Source organism: Dermacentor albipictus, chromosome 1 (assembly GCF_038994185.2).
Source record: "Dermacentor albipictus isolate Rhodes 1998 colony chromosome 1, USDA_Dalb.pri_finalv2, whole genome shotgun sequence".
NCBI classification, from domain to species: Eukaryota; Metazoa; Arthropoda; class Arachnida; order Ixodida; family Ixodidae; genus Dermacentor; species Dermacentor albipictus.
The window spans coordinates 12,614,700-12,631,282 of record NC_091821.1 but is presented as its reverse complement, the minus strand read 5'-3'; the positions used below and the strand labels follow the sequence as shown (position 1 = coordinate 12,631,282).

The 16,583-nt window shown below is 43.8% G+C and overlaps 1 protein-coding gene across 1 annotated transcript in view; it reads left to right on the top strand.

Annotated features, from left to right (window-relative positions):
• cutlet (chromosome transmission fidelity protein 18 homolog) overlaps positions 1–16,054 on the top strand; it is a 138,146-nt gene extending 122,092 nt beyond the window's left edge. Inside the window, exons 20-22 of the mRNA XM_070539145.1 lie at positions 8,322–8,456; positions 8,810–8,867; positions 15,672–16,054. Of these exons, the coding sequence (XP_070395246.1) occupies positions 8,322–8,456; positions 8,810–8,867; positions 15,672–15,781 (303 nt within the window). The 3' untranslated portion in view covers positions 15,782–16,054. The remainder of the gene's footprint in view (positions 1–8,321; positions 8,457–8,809; positions 8,868–15,671) is intronic.
• The last annotated feature ends 529 nt before the right edge of the window (positions 16,055–16,583 follow it).

The following is a 16,583-nucleotide window of genomic DNA, read 5'->3' as shown; positions in this document are numbered from 1 at the left end:
GTATTTTAATACTGTTCACTCACGACTACACTACTGCCTGCTTGTCTGGGGCACCACTACTAGGTCTAACATGGAAAGCCTCCATCGAATACAGAAAAAAAGTGTGCGCTTTATTGAAAACCTACCACAATGCGAATCAACATCACTATATTTTAGGCAGAGCTGAATCTTGGGCATTGAATCACTATATAAACTGCGATTATCAGAGTTTGCATTTTCATATTTCAGAATTGATACACAACTCTTCTTTTTGAGGTATACCCAACATAAATCCCATTAAGAATTTAGTAGAACCAATTTCATAAAGTTTAAATGTAGGACGAACTACGGAACACAGCTATTAAGTTGGCAAATTCCTAATCTGTTAAACCTTTATGCTGATCTGATTGATATCATGGAAACCTGTTCCTCTTTGCCTGCTTTCCGAAAACAGGCGAATAGTTCTTTTTTGAATTGTGTATAAGCCAGTTAGGATTTCTTCCATTGTTTTTTTTTATTTTTTCGTCAAGTGAACATGTTTGTCAAGTGAAATTTTTTTATTGTTGTTTAGGAGATCCAGTTAAGATATCTTGCTTTTTTTTTGTCAAGTGAACATACTTGTGGTTATTATAAATTTTTAATTAAATTAATGTGAATTTACAGTGTACTTTTCATATGTATATTGTTGTATGTGAGTGGTTGTAGTCTTCCTGTAAGAAATTGTTTTTACTTCATCATTCATTATGGTGCAACTGTGCCTGCATGAATGCAGGGTGTCTAGGGCCAAGTCAGGTGACCACGTGTGTCACCTTTAGCCCTCTTCACCTGGACAATTGTATGTTGTCTAAATTTCAAAAAAGTAAAAGGCCCATCAGCAAAGAGAGTTCCTTCTTCGCTACTGCAAGTATCGCACCACAGCCATCCTGGTTCAGCTACTGCGACAAATGGGAGTGTGCTGCGTTGTTCCTCTAGAGGACCTAGTGGGTGTGCTTGTGTCTGCGTCAGAATGGCCTACAGCGATGTCCCCAGCAAAAGCTGCAGTAGTAGTGTCAAGTGACAATCAACCCGCCTCCCCAGTGACCGGATCGGCAGCCAGAGTGCTCAGAAGAGCAGTATGCTGTGATTCCTGGTTGTCATTGAACTGGCTGTCTATGTTGCTGCTCATACGTGATCATACTGCCTCAACCACACGCAACTGTCCGGAAGTCTCAGCACTGCTGTACACCCTTGGTCCAACTCCACTGTTGCTGGCACCTAACTTGGCCCTGGTCGAAAATTCCACACGAGAACCTGTTTTCCTGGCTCTAGGTTAGCCATCTTGACTGACATCCGGTTCCTGCGAATATTTTCGTGAAGCTGCTTTGCTATGACTACCATTCTGAGGTCTGGCCTAATTAAGTCCTGGGCTGTTTTCGACATCTTACCTAGCAAAAGCTTAGCAGGACTGCAGCCAGTTACTGCATTCAGCTCGTTCGGTAATATAATCGCGAATGCCTCCATCCAGTCTCTCTCCAAAAGTGTCGGGCATGGTCCTTTCACGACAAACATTGGCAGCATTGCCTTTGCATGTTCCGAGCTTTGCTGCAGCCATTATTTTCCCCAGGACTGCTGATAGCTGTCCTGAATAATTTTTCAACTTGATGTCAGAGTGCTCCAATTGTGTCCCTGGAAACATGGCATTGAACTTATTCTTGCCTGTGATGGAGACACTAGCACCGGTGTTTAAAGGGACACTAAAGGCAAATATTAAGTCAACGTGGACTGTTAAAATACCATTCCAGAAACATGGCAGCACTTGTTTTGGGCCAAGAAAATATGTTTAAAAGAAAATCGCATCTGAAGAGTGAGGGTACCTTCAGCGCAATTCAAACTGCCCGCCCCCAAGGACGGGAGTAGTGGCATCGCATATGCTATCTCGGCCCTTTACAGCCGTCTGTGAGTGAAATGGCGCCCAACAGACGGTGCTACATTTTTTTGTGCAATACGCAAACGCGAAGCCATGGAGAAACCGAGCCAAGAGAGAGCAGTGGATTCGCTGCTGCAGCTGCTTTTGCTTAAGTGGCGTGGACCATTCGGGCAACCCGCGACATAACATAGACGTGCAAATCTCTGCTACATGCATTTTGTGGGAGTTTCACGAGCCATCAAAACCAGAACAGCACTAAGCGATAGCGAAACTACTGAAACGCGAAGGCACGGGGGGTGTAGAGTTGAACTAGAACGAAACCTTTCGAACACCCACATTGTTGTCAAAAGTAACGTCAAGGGTAACGTCAAGGGTCACCTCGGTTGTGGAGGGCTTGAGCAGGAAGTGTCAAAATGCATCGAAGGGAAGCAGTACGACTGCTATAGCAAATAAAGTTACTGTGGTACCATACATTCATTGTATTTCACATAATCTCAATAGAATAGCGGCAAAGTCGGCGGTGGACGTGGTTTTCTCTGCCCCTGAGTGTCTACAGGAGTTATGCAAACAGGTTAATTCAGAGAATAACAAATGGAAAACATGTTCTACTCAACATCGCAAACAGTTTGTAATGGCATTTACAAAAGCTTTCGACAACATCAAGCACAACGCTATATTGGAGGTGCTGTCACATTTGCATGTCGGCCGTAACACATACCGCTATATTGCAGATTTCCTATCTAGTCGTACAGCCATTCTAACCATTGGGATGCTCAAATCGAACATCATTTCGCTAGGGAGTGAGGGTACACCGCAAGGATCAGTACTCTTGCCCGTGCTCTTCAACATCGCTTTCGTCGAACTCCCGTAACGTCTATTTGCCATTCCCCATCTCCATCACAGTCTCTATGCGTATGACATCACTCTCTGGACCGCAGGAGGTAGTGATGGTGAATTTCAAGCAACCCTACAAGGAGCCATCAATACAGTGATAGCATACGTCGAGCCACGCTGTCTTTCCTGTTGTCCAGCTAAATCTAAACTGCTCGTACTCGAACCTGCTCATAGGCACCGCCAGTCGGAATCACACTCTCCATCCATTGACCTGGCAGCCCACGACGCACCTATCCCTCGCGCTCCTATCCGAGTCCTTGGGCTCCGCATACACCAAAACCTCAAGAATACTGCAACTCTACATCATCTTAGCAACCACGCTGCACAAATAGGTCGGCTTATCACATGTATTGCTACCCGACATACTGGTATGAAACAGAACAACATTCTTCGGCTAACCCAGGCCTTCATCATCAGTTGCATCGTATATGTTGTGCCCTTCCTATGCCTCTCACATGCTGCGAAACACAAGATTGATATCATCATCAAGAAAGCATACAAACAAGCACTCCACCTTCCGCCCAACACCGCCAATGTAAAGCTGGCTGAGTTATGGTTCCATAATACCCTTAACGAGCTCATCGAGGCTCGGCGCCTAGCTCACTACGAACACTTCTCCCACACCACGACAGGATGCAAAGTCCTCAGTAAGCTGAGCATCCCTTACCTCACGCAGGCTGGAGTCAAGCTTCCCATACCGCTGGACATTCACGACACTTTCCTGATTGCCCCTCTCCCAAAGAACATGCACCCCGACTACAATACAGCACGTCACACCGCAAGGTCTCAGTAACTCGGCAATAGGTATGAGGGCGCTTTGCACGTGGCTTATGTCGACACCACGGACTACTTAGCCAAGACACTTGCAATCACGGGCTCGAAACGATATCAACATAACCAGCTCCCTATGCAGTACTCATCCTGAAAAAGGCAAAGAGGCTTCTATAGCTCTCGCCTATGCATCGACTACTGCATCGTGCATCATCACTGTTTAAAAGACGGCCATACGTAACTATACCAGAGGACTCATCTCATCCCAAGCGCACCGCAGTCTCACCGGCACACATCCCTCCCGTCGCTGCAGCGTCCACCTGATGTGGGCCCCGAGCCACTTACCGGAAACAAAGCTGCGCACGGTGCTGCCCGAGCAAGCATCCACCAGGCACGTCGCTCCTCTTCTGGCCAGCAGTTTTCCGGATAGTCTCACCATCCACAAGCCCCTGATCATGAGGCCGTAGCCTCCTGGTGCAGCCACTCGCGAGCATATGATCACTTTTGGCAAGATCCTCACGTACTACTGTAAAGCCCACCTCAAATACCCCCCTCTTGACAAATTTCTCAACAAGCATCAGTTGACCACGAAGTGGCTCTTACAGATGTCAACCTTTCCTACTCCATCCCTGTCTCATCACATCTACCCCGATGCCTCCACACCAAGCTGCAAAACATGGCACATGCCATGCGTAGACCTCGACCACATTATCTGGGCATGCCCCGCAGCACCACACACCATCAAACACAGCACCAATCCTACATTCAGAATCACCATGCCCGAGCAGTGGGAGGCCATGCTGCTTAGTGAATGCCTGAAGGATCAAATCTGGGTTGTCCGGCTGGCCGCCGCCGCCACCAACACTCAAGGTCTGGCCGCTGCCTGAGAAAGGGAGGCTCCAGTGGGGCTAGTCTCCCGGCCCCCTGCCTCCCTTTACCCCAGCCAGGACTTTGAATGAAGTTTCCTCTCTCTCTCTGCACTCATAACGTCTGCACTGTTGCGACATTAAGGTGGTCCCGTAGCGCTCGTCACCCATTTCATGACAGAGTGTTGCCAGCTCTCTAGTCGGTAGCGAAGACTCCGAGTCAGGCGTCGGTGAGAATAACAAAAGGGACTTTATACACTATATACAGATCATTATACAGGACAAGATCGGATTGGCACGGGGGCCGAGAGCTAACAGCAAACGCGACTGTTCCCGCACGGCGACGTCCGGCGAGACTCCAACGCGTAACACATCTCACTCCACTCAAGAGTGGCACTCGGCTCACGGTGGTTCGGTGGGTCCGGTTCTCCAGGCGGCAGCGTTGGGGCTTATGAAGCCCCAAGAAACGGTTGTCACTCAAACGGCTCAATACAAATCCAGCACCTGACGGTCGTCCAATAGGTCCAACCAGCGACCGTGCTGGCCACCCACTTCAAGTTTGCCGCGCGCGGTGACCTCCAGAGGCAAGGGAGACCAGCGCATGGCTGTTTAGCAATTTGCTGCACGTTTGGACATGTCGCTCGCCGATGCTCCTCCACAGGACCCCGCTGCCTGGCGGCGCAGCATCTTGACTTGTCAAGAGAGCGTTAGGGCGCTGTGCCTTGCGGTGCAGCACCGGGTTTGTCCAAAGGGCATTCGCAGGATAAATTCTGCATCTTGTAGATTCGGAATGTGGGCTGGTTGTACGGGCACAACAACGCCATTCTGCTTTTGTGCAGAAGAACACATGTTGGTCAAACTGGCAGATGCTTCAGTGAGAGACTAAAAGAGCATCAATATAACGTCACTAGAGTAATCTCGGGCCATTTCGGCATTCATTGCCGAGATTGCCCTTGCAAACCCATGTTTGAAAGTACTTCTATTTTGTATAGGGCTTATAGCAGGATGACAAGGGAGATTATGGAGGCCTATGAAATCGCAAAATTAGAGGAAAGGTGCTTGAACAAGCCACCAGTGTCGCTATCTGGAAAAGAGATACGATTCCCATTTTATTGTTGTAACTATTGCAGTGTATGTTTTGATCATGCCTTGGACACGTGTACGGCTCGTCGACATGCACCACTGAATGCTCTTTTTTGTTGTCTTGTTTGTTTCCACTCATTCTGTATATATTTATCGATGTGTGCAAAAATAAAATCTATAGTGTATGTTTCTTTCTACGTCCTTGTTCAGTCGTGCTTACACATTCTATCATGGATTAAAACCAACTAGCCTACCAATGTGTTTTAACGTCAATGAGTTCTTTTTTCTAAACATTGAATTGAACTGAACAAGTAGCATTTTCTTTCATCTTATAACGCAGTGCAATTATCGTGTTATTATGAGAAGTTGTATGCTAGCAACAGAAATAAAATGAGGAGTGCCTTCGTCATCGGGCTTGTACTTGAACGTCCCTAGTGAGTCGCAAATCGTGTTCTGCATTTACCTCAATTTCTTGATTACTAAAACTTAGTTCGCGATAATATTGATGTCTTAGGCATTTTTTAGCATTAAACTATCACTTTAGCTTTACTTAATATTTGCCTTTAGTGTCCCTTTAATTCCATCACGAGTGGTGCTTCATTAATGAAGGCTTGTACCTGCATGGGCTTGGGTCCAGCCGCTTGTATTGTTCACATGTCTTCCTAAATATCCATGCCATCCGGCTGTTTCTTGGGAACATTGTCCATTCTGTGCAGTGCATGCGGTTTCATCCAATTTCTCTGGCCCACTGTCGAGTCGCCGCAAACTCTTGCCAAGTGCCCTTTCTGTCCGCACTTAAAGCAAACATTAGTACTGTGTCAACACCGCATCGCTGACTGTTTGCCCCTGCACGGCGCGCAGCACTGCCGCCCTGCCACATTCCTTTTTGGCAGTTGATCCACAAAATTCGCCGCCCCTATCTCGCTTGTAGATGCTACTCGCATACTAACGTGTTTGAAGCTGTCTTTGTGGCTTCAACGGCAGTCAAGTGAGGACTAGCCCTGACTGAGTTGGCACCAGCTCATTCTCAAATTTTCACCAGTGCCCAGCCGAATTCACACACTCTTGTGGAGATGGCCACTTCTATATCCATACTGTGGTTCAACAAAGGCCACAAGAACTTCGAGGTGGTTCTACAGGAGCTGGGTATCCTTTCAACTAAGAAGTTTATTCAGTATGATCCACCAGACAGACCAAAGAAGCATCGGAAGAATATCTGAAAAAAAGAGAGCTGAAGGTGCATCTTGTCATCACAGTGCAGCATAGAAAGCCTGCTTGGAGGAAGCTCACAAGGGTACCACCTACGTAGCAGGAGAAGTTTAATGTTTTACACTTTTCTTTTTTTTCCAAGGGTGGTTTGCATCCTGACCATATTTCATGCACATTGACCGTCTCCAATGCTAAAAAGCATGTTTAGAACTGTTTTCACTGCTTGTACACCAAAACTCTGCACATACAACATTTCTCTTGTACGTACGGAAAGAAGCAAAAGGATGTTTGGAATGCTAGTATTTAGGCCCTATTGTAATTTTCATCAATTTCACTCATGTGCTTTTTTAGGAAACCACTTATTGATGTTTTCAATAATAATAGTCAGGATTAAGAAGTTTTCTTTAAGTATTATATAAAACAATATCATTTTTGAGCTTATTTGCAATTTTGTCCATAAGGAGCGACATATGCTATTTTATAACCCTTGACTATGTTTTGTAGGAAGCCCAAACCTTGCCCTATTTTTCCCACTTTCAGGTGTCACAGAAAAATAACCATTTAAGATACTGGAAAAACTAAGGCGATATTAGAAAATAGGAGATTGAACCAGGGGGTAGTGTAACCAAAACTTGGTCTATCCCTAAGACTGTGTAACCAAAGCTTGGTGGGCCGATCTCTGACACCATGTTATGAGTCCTTGCAAGGGTTTTTTTAAATTTAATGCATTGTATCAAATTACAGTCGCCCAGGTGTAGCATGTGGACTTGGCGTTTTTGCCACTTTCCCCGGGTTTGCCACCGCAGTTTTACCTAGTTCATATGTAGCAGGGAGTTTCCCACACAGCTGTGGCACTTGTTTGTACATTACAAATGGTGTTCTTATGTAGTTGCGTCTCCAAAGGACATTTACCAATGTCTCGATTAGGGCTGCAATTGGCCCTGTCAAGGGCTGTTGACACGTTAAACATTGAGCATTACATTTCGCATTTCTCAGTAACATAGGCACACTTACTTGCAATTCCACCCGCACCGTGATGCCAACAGCCTCTCAGTATTGGGAGTATGATAGAAGGAAGCTTTCGCAGGTATGGATAAAATTGGATATGCTTCAATTTTCAGTCATAACGATGTTGTACTGTATAAGAATAATGTGACTTGTATGATATCTTGCATTGCAAATAAAATACGAATAAGTGTTCTTCTTCTTTTTCTTTTTTTATCCCTGCACTGCACTATAACGTCAGGCATACTTAAACAAAACAAAAATTCAGTGCTCTTTTGATAACACTGCTGCATGCACCTCTAAAGAAAGAGGGGAAAAAAAAGCCCCTATTTTTATGCTGTGTTGTCTCCACAGGAGTATCGACCATCACCAGTTTGAGCTTAGCATGTCACTTCAGCAGTCCCTGCAATGTGCTTTTTCAGTCACCGTGGGACCATTTGGAATCTCTTCCAGCATTTCTGGTGGTCTGTGGACCACAGTTTAAGAAACACTGTCCTGAAGCAAAACAGAATATTCATGTGTATTTATGCTTAGACAAAGTTACAGTGCAGCACATTGCATAATGTTGGGTTGGCTCATACTGACATGTCTTGTGTGGCTCCTTTCAGTTAGAAGTGGAGAAAATGAGGAAAAGCGACTCATCAGAGGTACCAGTTGCAAGGCATTCAACAACTGCACCTGGTAGCACAGGCAGCATACCAGCACTGAAGCCGGCACCAAAGATTATCGAGCCGCCAGCTAGGGTAAGACACAAGGACTACTTCCAAAGGGCCACTGTAATCAAACACTTTACACTTTTTTACTTAGGGTTCACGTGAACAAAACAAACTGCAATATGATAGACCCAGGAAAGTTTCTAGACTCTAAAACAGCTGTGTATGCAGGTGTATGCTTTGTTCGCAATTTTAATTGGTTGTGTTAACAGCCCATATTTGAATTGTTATGACCAGCCAGTATGTAGGTGCATTGTTTAATGTTGCAAGCAGGAAGTGTCCTTTGTAATGGCATTGGGCATGTTGTTAATAAAGTGACTTGTGAAAATTAAGTTTTTGTGGTGGATGAGGTAGCACCTCACAATATTTATTTATATCTGCAGGTATTCGTTGACTTCTTTGGCCGTGTCATTGAGAAACCTGTTGTGACCAATGTGACAGGTGAGTTGTTGCTACTGTTACATCGGCCATTCAACATGCTGTATTTATTTCATTAAGGATCGTACACTTGAAAACCGTGTGTCTTGCTTTCTTTCTTTCTTTCCTCTCCTTTTTTTTTGTTAGGTATAACTGTCACTTCTGTGATTATGGAATGAAGCCTTAATTTCTTGAGGATGCAGAAAATTGCGAATTTGTTATCTTTTCATGCAACCAGTTTAAAATATGTACCGAGTGCAGTGGAATTTAAGGCATGGGAGCAGGAAGCTTGTTCCGTTGGTGGCCATGTGGCATTACAAACTACTGACGCACATGCCAATCAGCCTAGTGTTTGCAATTGAAGGCTGCACCATGACTGTGTCAGTCCAAAGCTGGGGATGTGCTGCTAAATTATCGCTTTCATTGTCTTTTACTCTGTGCTTTGAATTTAATGTGGTGTAAGCCTGGTCTGCTGCTGTTGTATTCTCTGAGAACACACTTGTCCCATTGAGCGCCCAGTGTTCTCGTCTATCACTGGCACAGTCACAGTGGGCCCTTGGTGTTTACTGTGCCAAGCGAACTGGTGTACCTGTCAGTGACGCATGGTACCGTGTGACCGCCACTTCTAATTTTCATTATGTAACCTGCTTGCTACTTCATGTCCAAAGCAATACTGCACTTGGTATTCATTTTAAACTGGCCGCAATGAAAGATTATGTAATTATTTGTAGTATTTTTCAGGAATTTAGACTGCATGCTGCAATTACTGGGTTTACAGCTGCTATCCATGAAAAAAAAGAATCCAGACAAATTTTTTTGTCAGCGCTTTTTTAAGAGCTGCTTCATTCAGGAAAAAATTCCAGCTTAATTAATGTGCCTGTAAACGCTACTCAAACATATTTTCCCTTGTGTTTGCCCAATTTCCCCAGTGATGACACATTCGGATCATTTCGCTCAGTGTGAGCTATAATGCATGACCGCTTTTCCATGCATTTTCATGTAGCTCATACTGAGTGCAATAATGCACTATATGTACACTGTCTCTGCTGACAGAGGCTGCGAGAGTGAAGTTTCAAATGTCATAGATTTAATTTCTGCCCATAGACAGCTTCATGCTGGTGAGATATAATAATAATGTTGATGGGATTTAACTTCTCAAACCAACACTATAGGCTACAAGGGACACTTTTGTAGTACGCCTTCATGGTAATTTTGACTGCCCATGATCCTTTAGTGTGCATTTAAAGTACACAAGCATTTTTGTCTTCTGCATCTGTAATATGGCACTGGCGGCTAGGATCCAATCCCATGTACTTGTGCTCAGTTAAGGATGCTGTAGCCTATCAGATAAGGGGCTTCTCTGCAACACTGGCCACCACGCAGTCATCCACGATGTGAATACAGTCGGCTCTCACTATAAGGGACCCTCATAAACCGACAAAAAACGTCAGTTTTATCTGAAGTCTGTAATATCCGAAATTCCTCACTTCCGAAACTTTCTTTGCGATGTCTAACAACTTTATTGCAAAGATTGAGTGACAAACGTCCAAAGTAAAAAACAAACAAAATGAAGCAGTTTCGCCTGAAAGGCGAAGCATCGATTGCGATAACAAATTAAGCAAGATAAGCGCGGCAGCAGCGCAGAGCGAATTGACCTTCGGGCTCTCTCTCGCTTCAACACAAACTAAACGTCGAAAGCACAGCACATACGAAGCTGCTGGTGCTGGACGCACATTTTCCACATTACAGACTGCTTTTAAGATACAGCACCTGCACGGCCGCGCCGTTAACAGCAGCCACCAAGTAGAACCTCCTCCCGTGCCTCGTGCGTGAAAGACTGCGCGCTTCGCCCTGTTTTCCTCCCTCTCTCGCTCGCATGATATTATTGAGTCGTGATCGTCAGCTGACCCTCGCAAGTCAGTTGCCAGCCCATGTCGACACAGCAAACGTCCATTTTATATGCCCGATTTTGACAAAAATTGCCGCTAATTTCGTCCGCTGTAGCCGATAGTTGTCATAGTAGCACGATCCGTTAAAGGTGAACTTCGTTGCATTAGTAAAATAGGTAGAACAAACTAAGGCTGAAATGTGGTCTGTTAATCTAAATGTCTCTTGTACGCGGGTCCATTGTAACCAGCATAGACTGTACCAGAACACTCCTGTGTTGGGCCACACCGTTGGGGATGAGAATGCATGTAAATGTACAAATCTTCGCTTGTAATCCAAAATACATTTATTTACAAGGCAAGTTCTAGCCATGGTTAAAACACCTATAACAATGCTAAAAGCATCTAAGCATCTAAGGCAACCGTCAGGCCTAGTGCAAATGAAGCTGCTGGTCCACTTCTGTGCAGTGGACCAGCAGTGGATGCAAAATTCATGCAGTCACAGCCTATTTGTAATGAAATTGCATATTATGTGTCAGAGCATCTGGCAGCACAAAGGAAATGTGCTGCTGCATGTGCTGTTGCACTCAAAAGTGTAATGTGGCATTTCAAATTTTCATATAGGCATCAGGTTACCACGATGAGCGGTAAGCATGAAAGAGATATTAGTTTGAATAGAATGTCACATATACAGGGTTTCCCTGCTAACTTCAGCCAAACTTCAAAAATATGCTGGCTAGTGCACTTCAGAAGAGCACCACTAAAAGCGTTTTACTGGCCATCTTAAAGAGCAGGGCACAGTGCATTTTGTATTGTTTAGTTGCATAATTAGTGAACAACAGTTAACAAAGGTTTGCGAGTATTACATATAAATAAGGTCTTTCAACTCCCACTGTCCCAACGAAAGCCTTTTAGATATGAGAAAAGAAAAATGTGTGGGTACTCGTTTGTGCACCGTAATCACAGTGCTGTAGAATGGAGCACAAGGAGCACAAATTCCTAGGTATTATACTTGACGATAGACTCACTTTCATACCACACATTAAATATCTGAAAGAAAAATGTCTAAAAACAATGAACCTAATGAAACTTCTATCCAAGACTACGTGGGGTAGTGACAGAAAGTGTCTAATGAATATCTACAAGAGCCTAATTCGGTCACGATTGGACTATGGTGCCGTAGTGTACAACTCTGCCGCCCCGAGCGTGCTAAGGATGCTGGATCTTGTCCATCATCTGGGCATCCGCTTAGCAACTGGCACTTTCAGAACAAGCCCGATTGAAAGCTTATATGCCGAATCGAATGAGTGGCCGCTCCACTTGCAGAGATCATACATCAGCTTTACGTATTTTCTTAAAGTGCACTCTAATCCTGAACATCCATGTTTTAATACTGTCACTGATATAACGTGTGCTACAGTTTTCCGAAACCGTCCGTCTATAAGACAGCCTTTCACGCTGAGTGTGAAGGAGCTTAGCGATGATATGCATGTCCCACTCTTGGAGCACCGCTTAATGCGCCCAACCAAGCTATTACCTCCTTGGGACTGGCAGGTCACAGAATGTGACGTATCCTTTCTAAAAGTTTCAAAGCATGCTCCAGAGGTAGAAATTCGAATGCATTTCCTAGAACTTCAGTACAAGCATTCATGCACAGAGTTCTACACAGACGCTTCCAAGTCACATGCCGGAGTATCCTATGCAGCCGTCGGTCCCTCTTTTTCGGAATCCGATGTACTACATCCAGAAACAAGTATCTTTACGGCAGAGGCCTACGCTGTATGGTCAGCTGTAAAGCATATAAAGAAATCAAAACTCCAAAAGGCCGTTATATATACTGACTCCCTAAGTGTGGTGAAGGCCTTGATGTCAGCCTACAAACATAAAAATCCTGTGCTTACTGAGGTCTATTCGGACATGTGCAAAGCTTATCTATCTAACCAGCAAATCATCATATGCTGGGTACCCGGCCACAGGGGAATCGAAGGTAACGTTTTGGCAGACCAGATGGCTACGTCAATTGCACTCCCTGCTGTTAATAATACTGCTTTGGTGCCTCTCACAGATCTGAAACCTTACATACGAAAGAAACTGCGAAACCACTGGCAACGCATGTGGGACGCAGAAATAAATAATAAGCTGCACGTTATAAAACCGCAGTTAGGTTCTTGGCCCTCGCCAACAAAATCTCGGCGAACAGATGTCCTATTCTGTCGCCTCAGAATAGGACACACATTTGGCACCCATAATTATCTACTTACCGGAAGTGAACCCCCAATCTGTGGTAGATGCGGCAAGAGGCTTACCGTCCTCCACGTGCTCCTGGAGTGTCGGGAAGCCGAAACGGAGAGAAAGAAACATTTTCTGTTTGCTTACCAACATTACATCCCTTTACACCCGGCTATGTTTCTTGGTAAGGAACCGCTTTTTGACACCAAGGCGATCCTCAACTTTTTAAATGACGTTGTCCTACATGTAATAAGACCATTAAACTCGTAGCGCATCCTCTTTCCAGAGGATGCCACTGTGATAAATGTTTTATGTAGCACATGCCTCTGGGCCCTTGTGTCTCAAGGGCTCTAACGAGGCAGTGGTGCTCTAGTGAATTTTAGAATCTTATATATTTTCTATTTTGCATCATTCTTTTACGATGGATTTTAATGTACATAGTATCCGTCATTAGTCATCGCCATAATTTTATAGCACGCAGATTTTACGCACCTTACAGCGACTATTTTTAGGCCACTTTACAGCCAAGTCACATCTTCCGTAATACATCGTTAACACTACCACTTGTCATGGCGCTCTTTGGCCAAACCTGGCCCTTGCGCCATAAAACACTACACATCATCATCATCGTAGAATGTTGAGCCTGTAGTGTTTCTCTCGCAGTGCTTAAGGCTGTTCCAAAAGAGAGAATTTTCTCTTGCTTTTGAATCACTTTCACATTTAAACTGCTCACAAGTTTCGAGCAAAACACCCATTTTAACTTTGTTTGCTGAGTGCACCACGCCTGGGGAGCTTTGTATGCTGCAAGTGTGATCGGTGCCTAAAGAATTGTCGATGGTTTGGAAAGGCAGGCATGCAAACACGGGCACAAGTACAGTGAGGAGGACAACACAAATGCTGAATACCAACTGGAAGTTTGAACAGTGGCAAAAGAAAAAAAATAAAGAGAAGGAAGACAAAACCTATATGCACAGGTTCCAGGGAAGGCAGCACCAATCTGTCAATCAAGGACACATGTGGGTGCTCGAGAAAGATAACTCTTTAGGCACAGCAATTCCTCTTAATAAAAAATAATCAAGGGCTTACTTGTGCACGTCCTTCCGCTATTAATGATATGCCATGCCTCGACGTGTTGTGCAGAATGTGATACAAAAAGATCGTAGGTAGGTACACCATGTAGGCATGCCCGCTGCAATAGTTGAAGTGAGTGTTGCCGACCTCGTGGTGCTTGCAAGGCTCCCACAAAGAATATCAGCTACTTGAATTGGCACAGCTGATGTGCTTTATTCATCTGCATCCCTCCCCCCCCCCTTTTTTTTTCCTTGAGGATAAATTCCAAGATGTGTGTCATCCATTGTATTGCTGCTGCAGTTGGACACATGGCAAGTCTGGCCACTGAGAACTGATTTACTGCCATTTAAGCACAGAACAGGTCATGCACACTGCAATTTGTTTGACAAGAATGAAAAGAAAGTCGATGTGATGTGGATGCCAAGCTCAATGCACCTTGTTCACGCCATATCAACCCTCTTTGCCGCAAGTCTGAAAGCCTCATACTTGACTCACCATTGTTGGTTTAGTGGCTGTGGCACTCTGATGCTGAGGACAAGGTCATAGGTTTCGTTCCCAGCTGTGGCGGTTGCATATTGAGTGGGGCAAAATGCAAAAATGCTAGTGTACTTTAGGTTCACATTAAATAACTTCAAGGTAGTCAAAATTAATCCAGAGCCCTTGACTACAGCGTCTCTTATAGCCCCAGTGTTTGCTTTGGGATAATAAACCCTGTAAATGAATCAAACACAATATTGCTGTTGACCTTTCCATTGGGAGAAAAGAGTGCCTCCTCTCTGGACTGTTACGCATAAATACAGAGCTTGTGTACTGACACTTTTGCAGTGTTCTTGAGCTGGCGCTCATGTAGTTCACAACAATCCAGAGGACATTAGGCGATGCCCAAGGAAGCCTCGTTGGAAACATCTATACTCTTGAAGATACTATGTCAGGACCTTCAAAGTCCTTAAAAATTCGTAGACATTTTTGTTTTTCTATAAAAGCTGCTGTGAGCCCTGTAATCATATTTTATTTCAATTTCATTTCTCCAGATTACCATTCATTGAGGCATGATGCAGCACAGGCAGCTTTGCAACTTTGAGTATGCCTAAATATACTGAAAACTCATGTCTATGACTTTAGGCATACTGGAGGAGGCACAGACTGGCACTTTGTGAGCCAAAATAGGCTTACTTATGGTACTGTTAATTTCTGCTGTAATGTTTAGCATATTAAATTGATTAAAAAATTTTCCACACCAATGCTAGGGCTATGAGAAATCCTCTAGTGGAGGGCTCCATATTAATTTTCATAATGTGCGATTCTTTAATATGTATCGAAACCTAAGTGCAAGAGCGTTTTTTGCATTTTGTCCCCATTGAAATGCAGCCACCACGGTACCAACAATGCATTAAGAGACTCCAGTCAAACCTTGGTGTATCCAAATTTCACTGCTAGCCTAAAATTTAATTAAACGGCGATTTCATTATGCCAAGACTACAACAACCTAAATTTGCAATTTTACACATTCCCAGAAAATGTTTGGTACTGACATCTTACAGATTAGTTTTCCAAATGAACTCGCACAAGAAATTGTGGCAGCAATAATTTCTACAAGTCCCACATCCTTTAATAAAGGAGCACTTTATGGTTTCTTTTTCAGAGCCTACCAGTGCTGGGAGCATTATTCCAGCTGCACAGGTCTGGTACCAGTTCAAAGAAGGCTTCAGCAATGCCGTCCGAAGGACAGTGCGCATGAAGGATCTCTTGTAATTGTTAGATGTAAATTTTTCTGCAATTGTGTGTTAATGTGTCTGTGATCTTAAATTTGGCCTCATGTCCAGCTCTCTCTTACTGAAGGATGCGACCTGATCTTGGATGAGACCTGATCTTGGACTGATTTATTTCCCAGTGTAAGAATGTGATTTTTGTAAGCACTTAATGACATTTGGGTCTGTTGCCTTATTTGCTTTTCTTAGCTTTCTTTGCCTTTTGGAGCAATGTCTGTTCCTCATGTATGCTCTTTAAATGCTGTGTGACCCTGTGTGATTTTGTGGTTTCCTTATAGTGTGTGTTGGAACGTTCCTTGTACAACTGAGTGGCAATATTACTCTTCATTACATGCAGTCAGTTATTGTGGAGCAACATATCATGGCAGGAAAGAAAAAGTGACTTGGATTGGCAATCGGGCACATATTAAGAAACATAAATGCATCCTTGTTTTCACTTCTTGTATAACCATACTAGTTTGACTGAAAACACAGCTGTTTATTGTTTATGCTATCCGCAGCTCTGGTACGAAGAGCACTTCAATTAATGGGCACATTTTAACAGGATGAAGATCACACGACAGTTTGTAAAAACATTGTGTCAAAGTACTTTCAACATCATATTCTTTTTGTCATCAGTTACTACAGTCATTACAGCTATTACTAGTATTATATTTTTTGTCAGTCACGGGCTTAGTGGGTATATATATATATATATATATATATATATATATATATATATATATATATATATATATATATATATATATATATATATATATATATATATATAATATAAACATAAC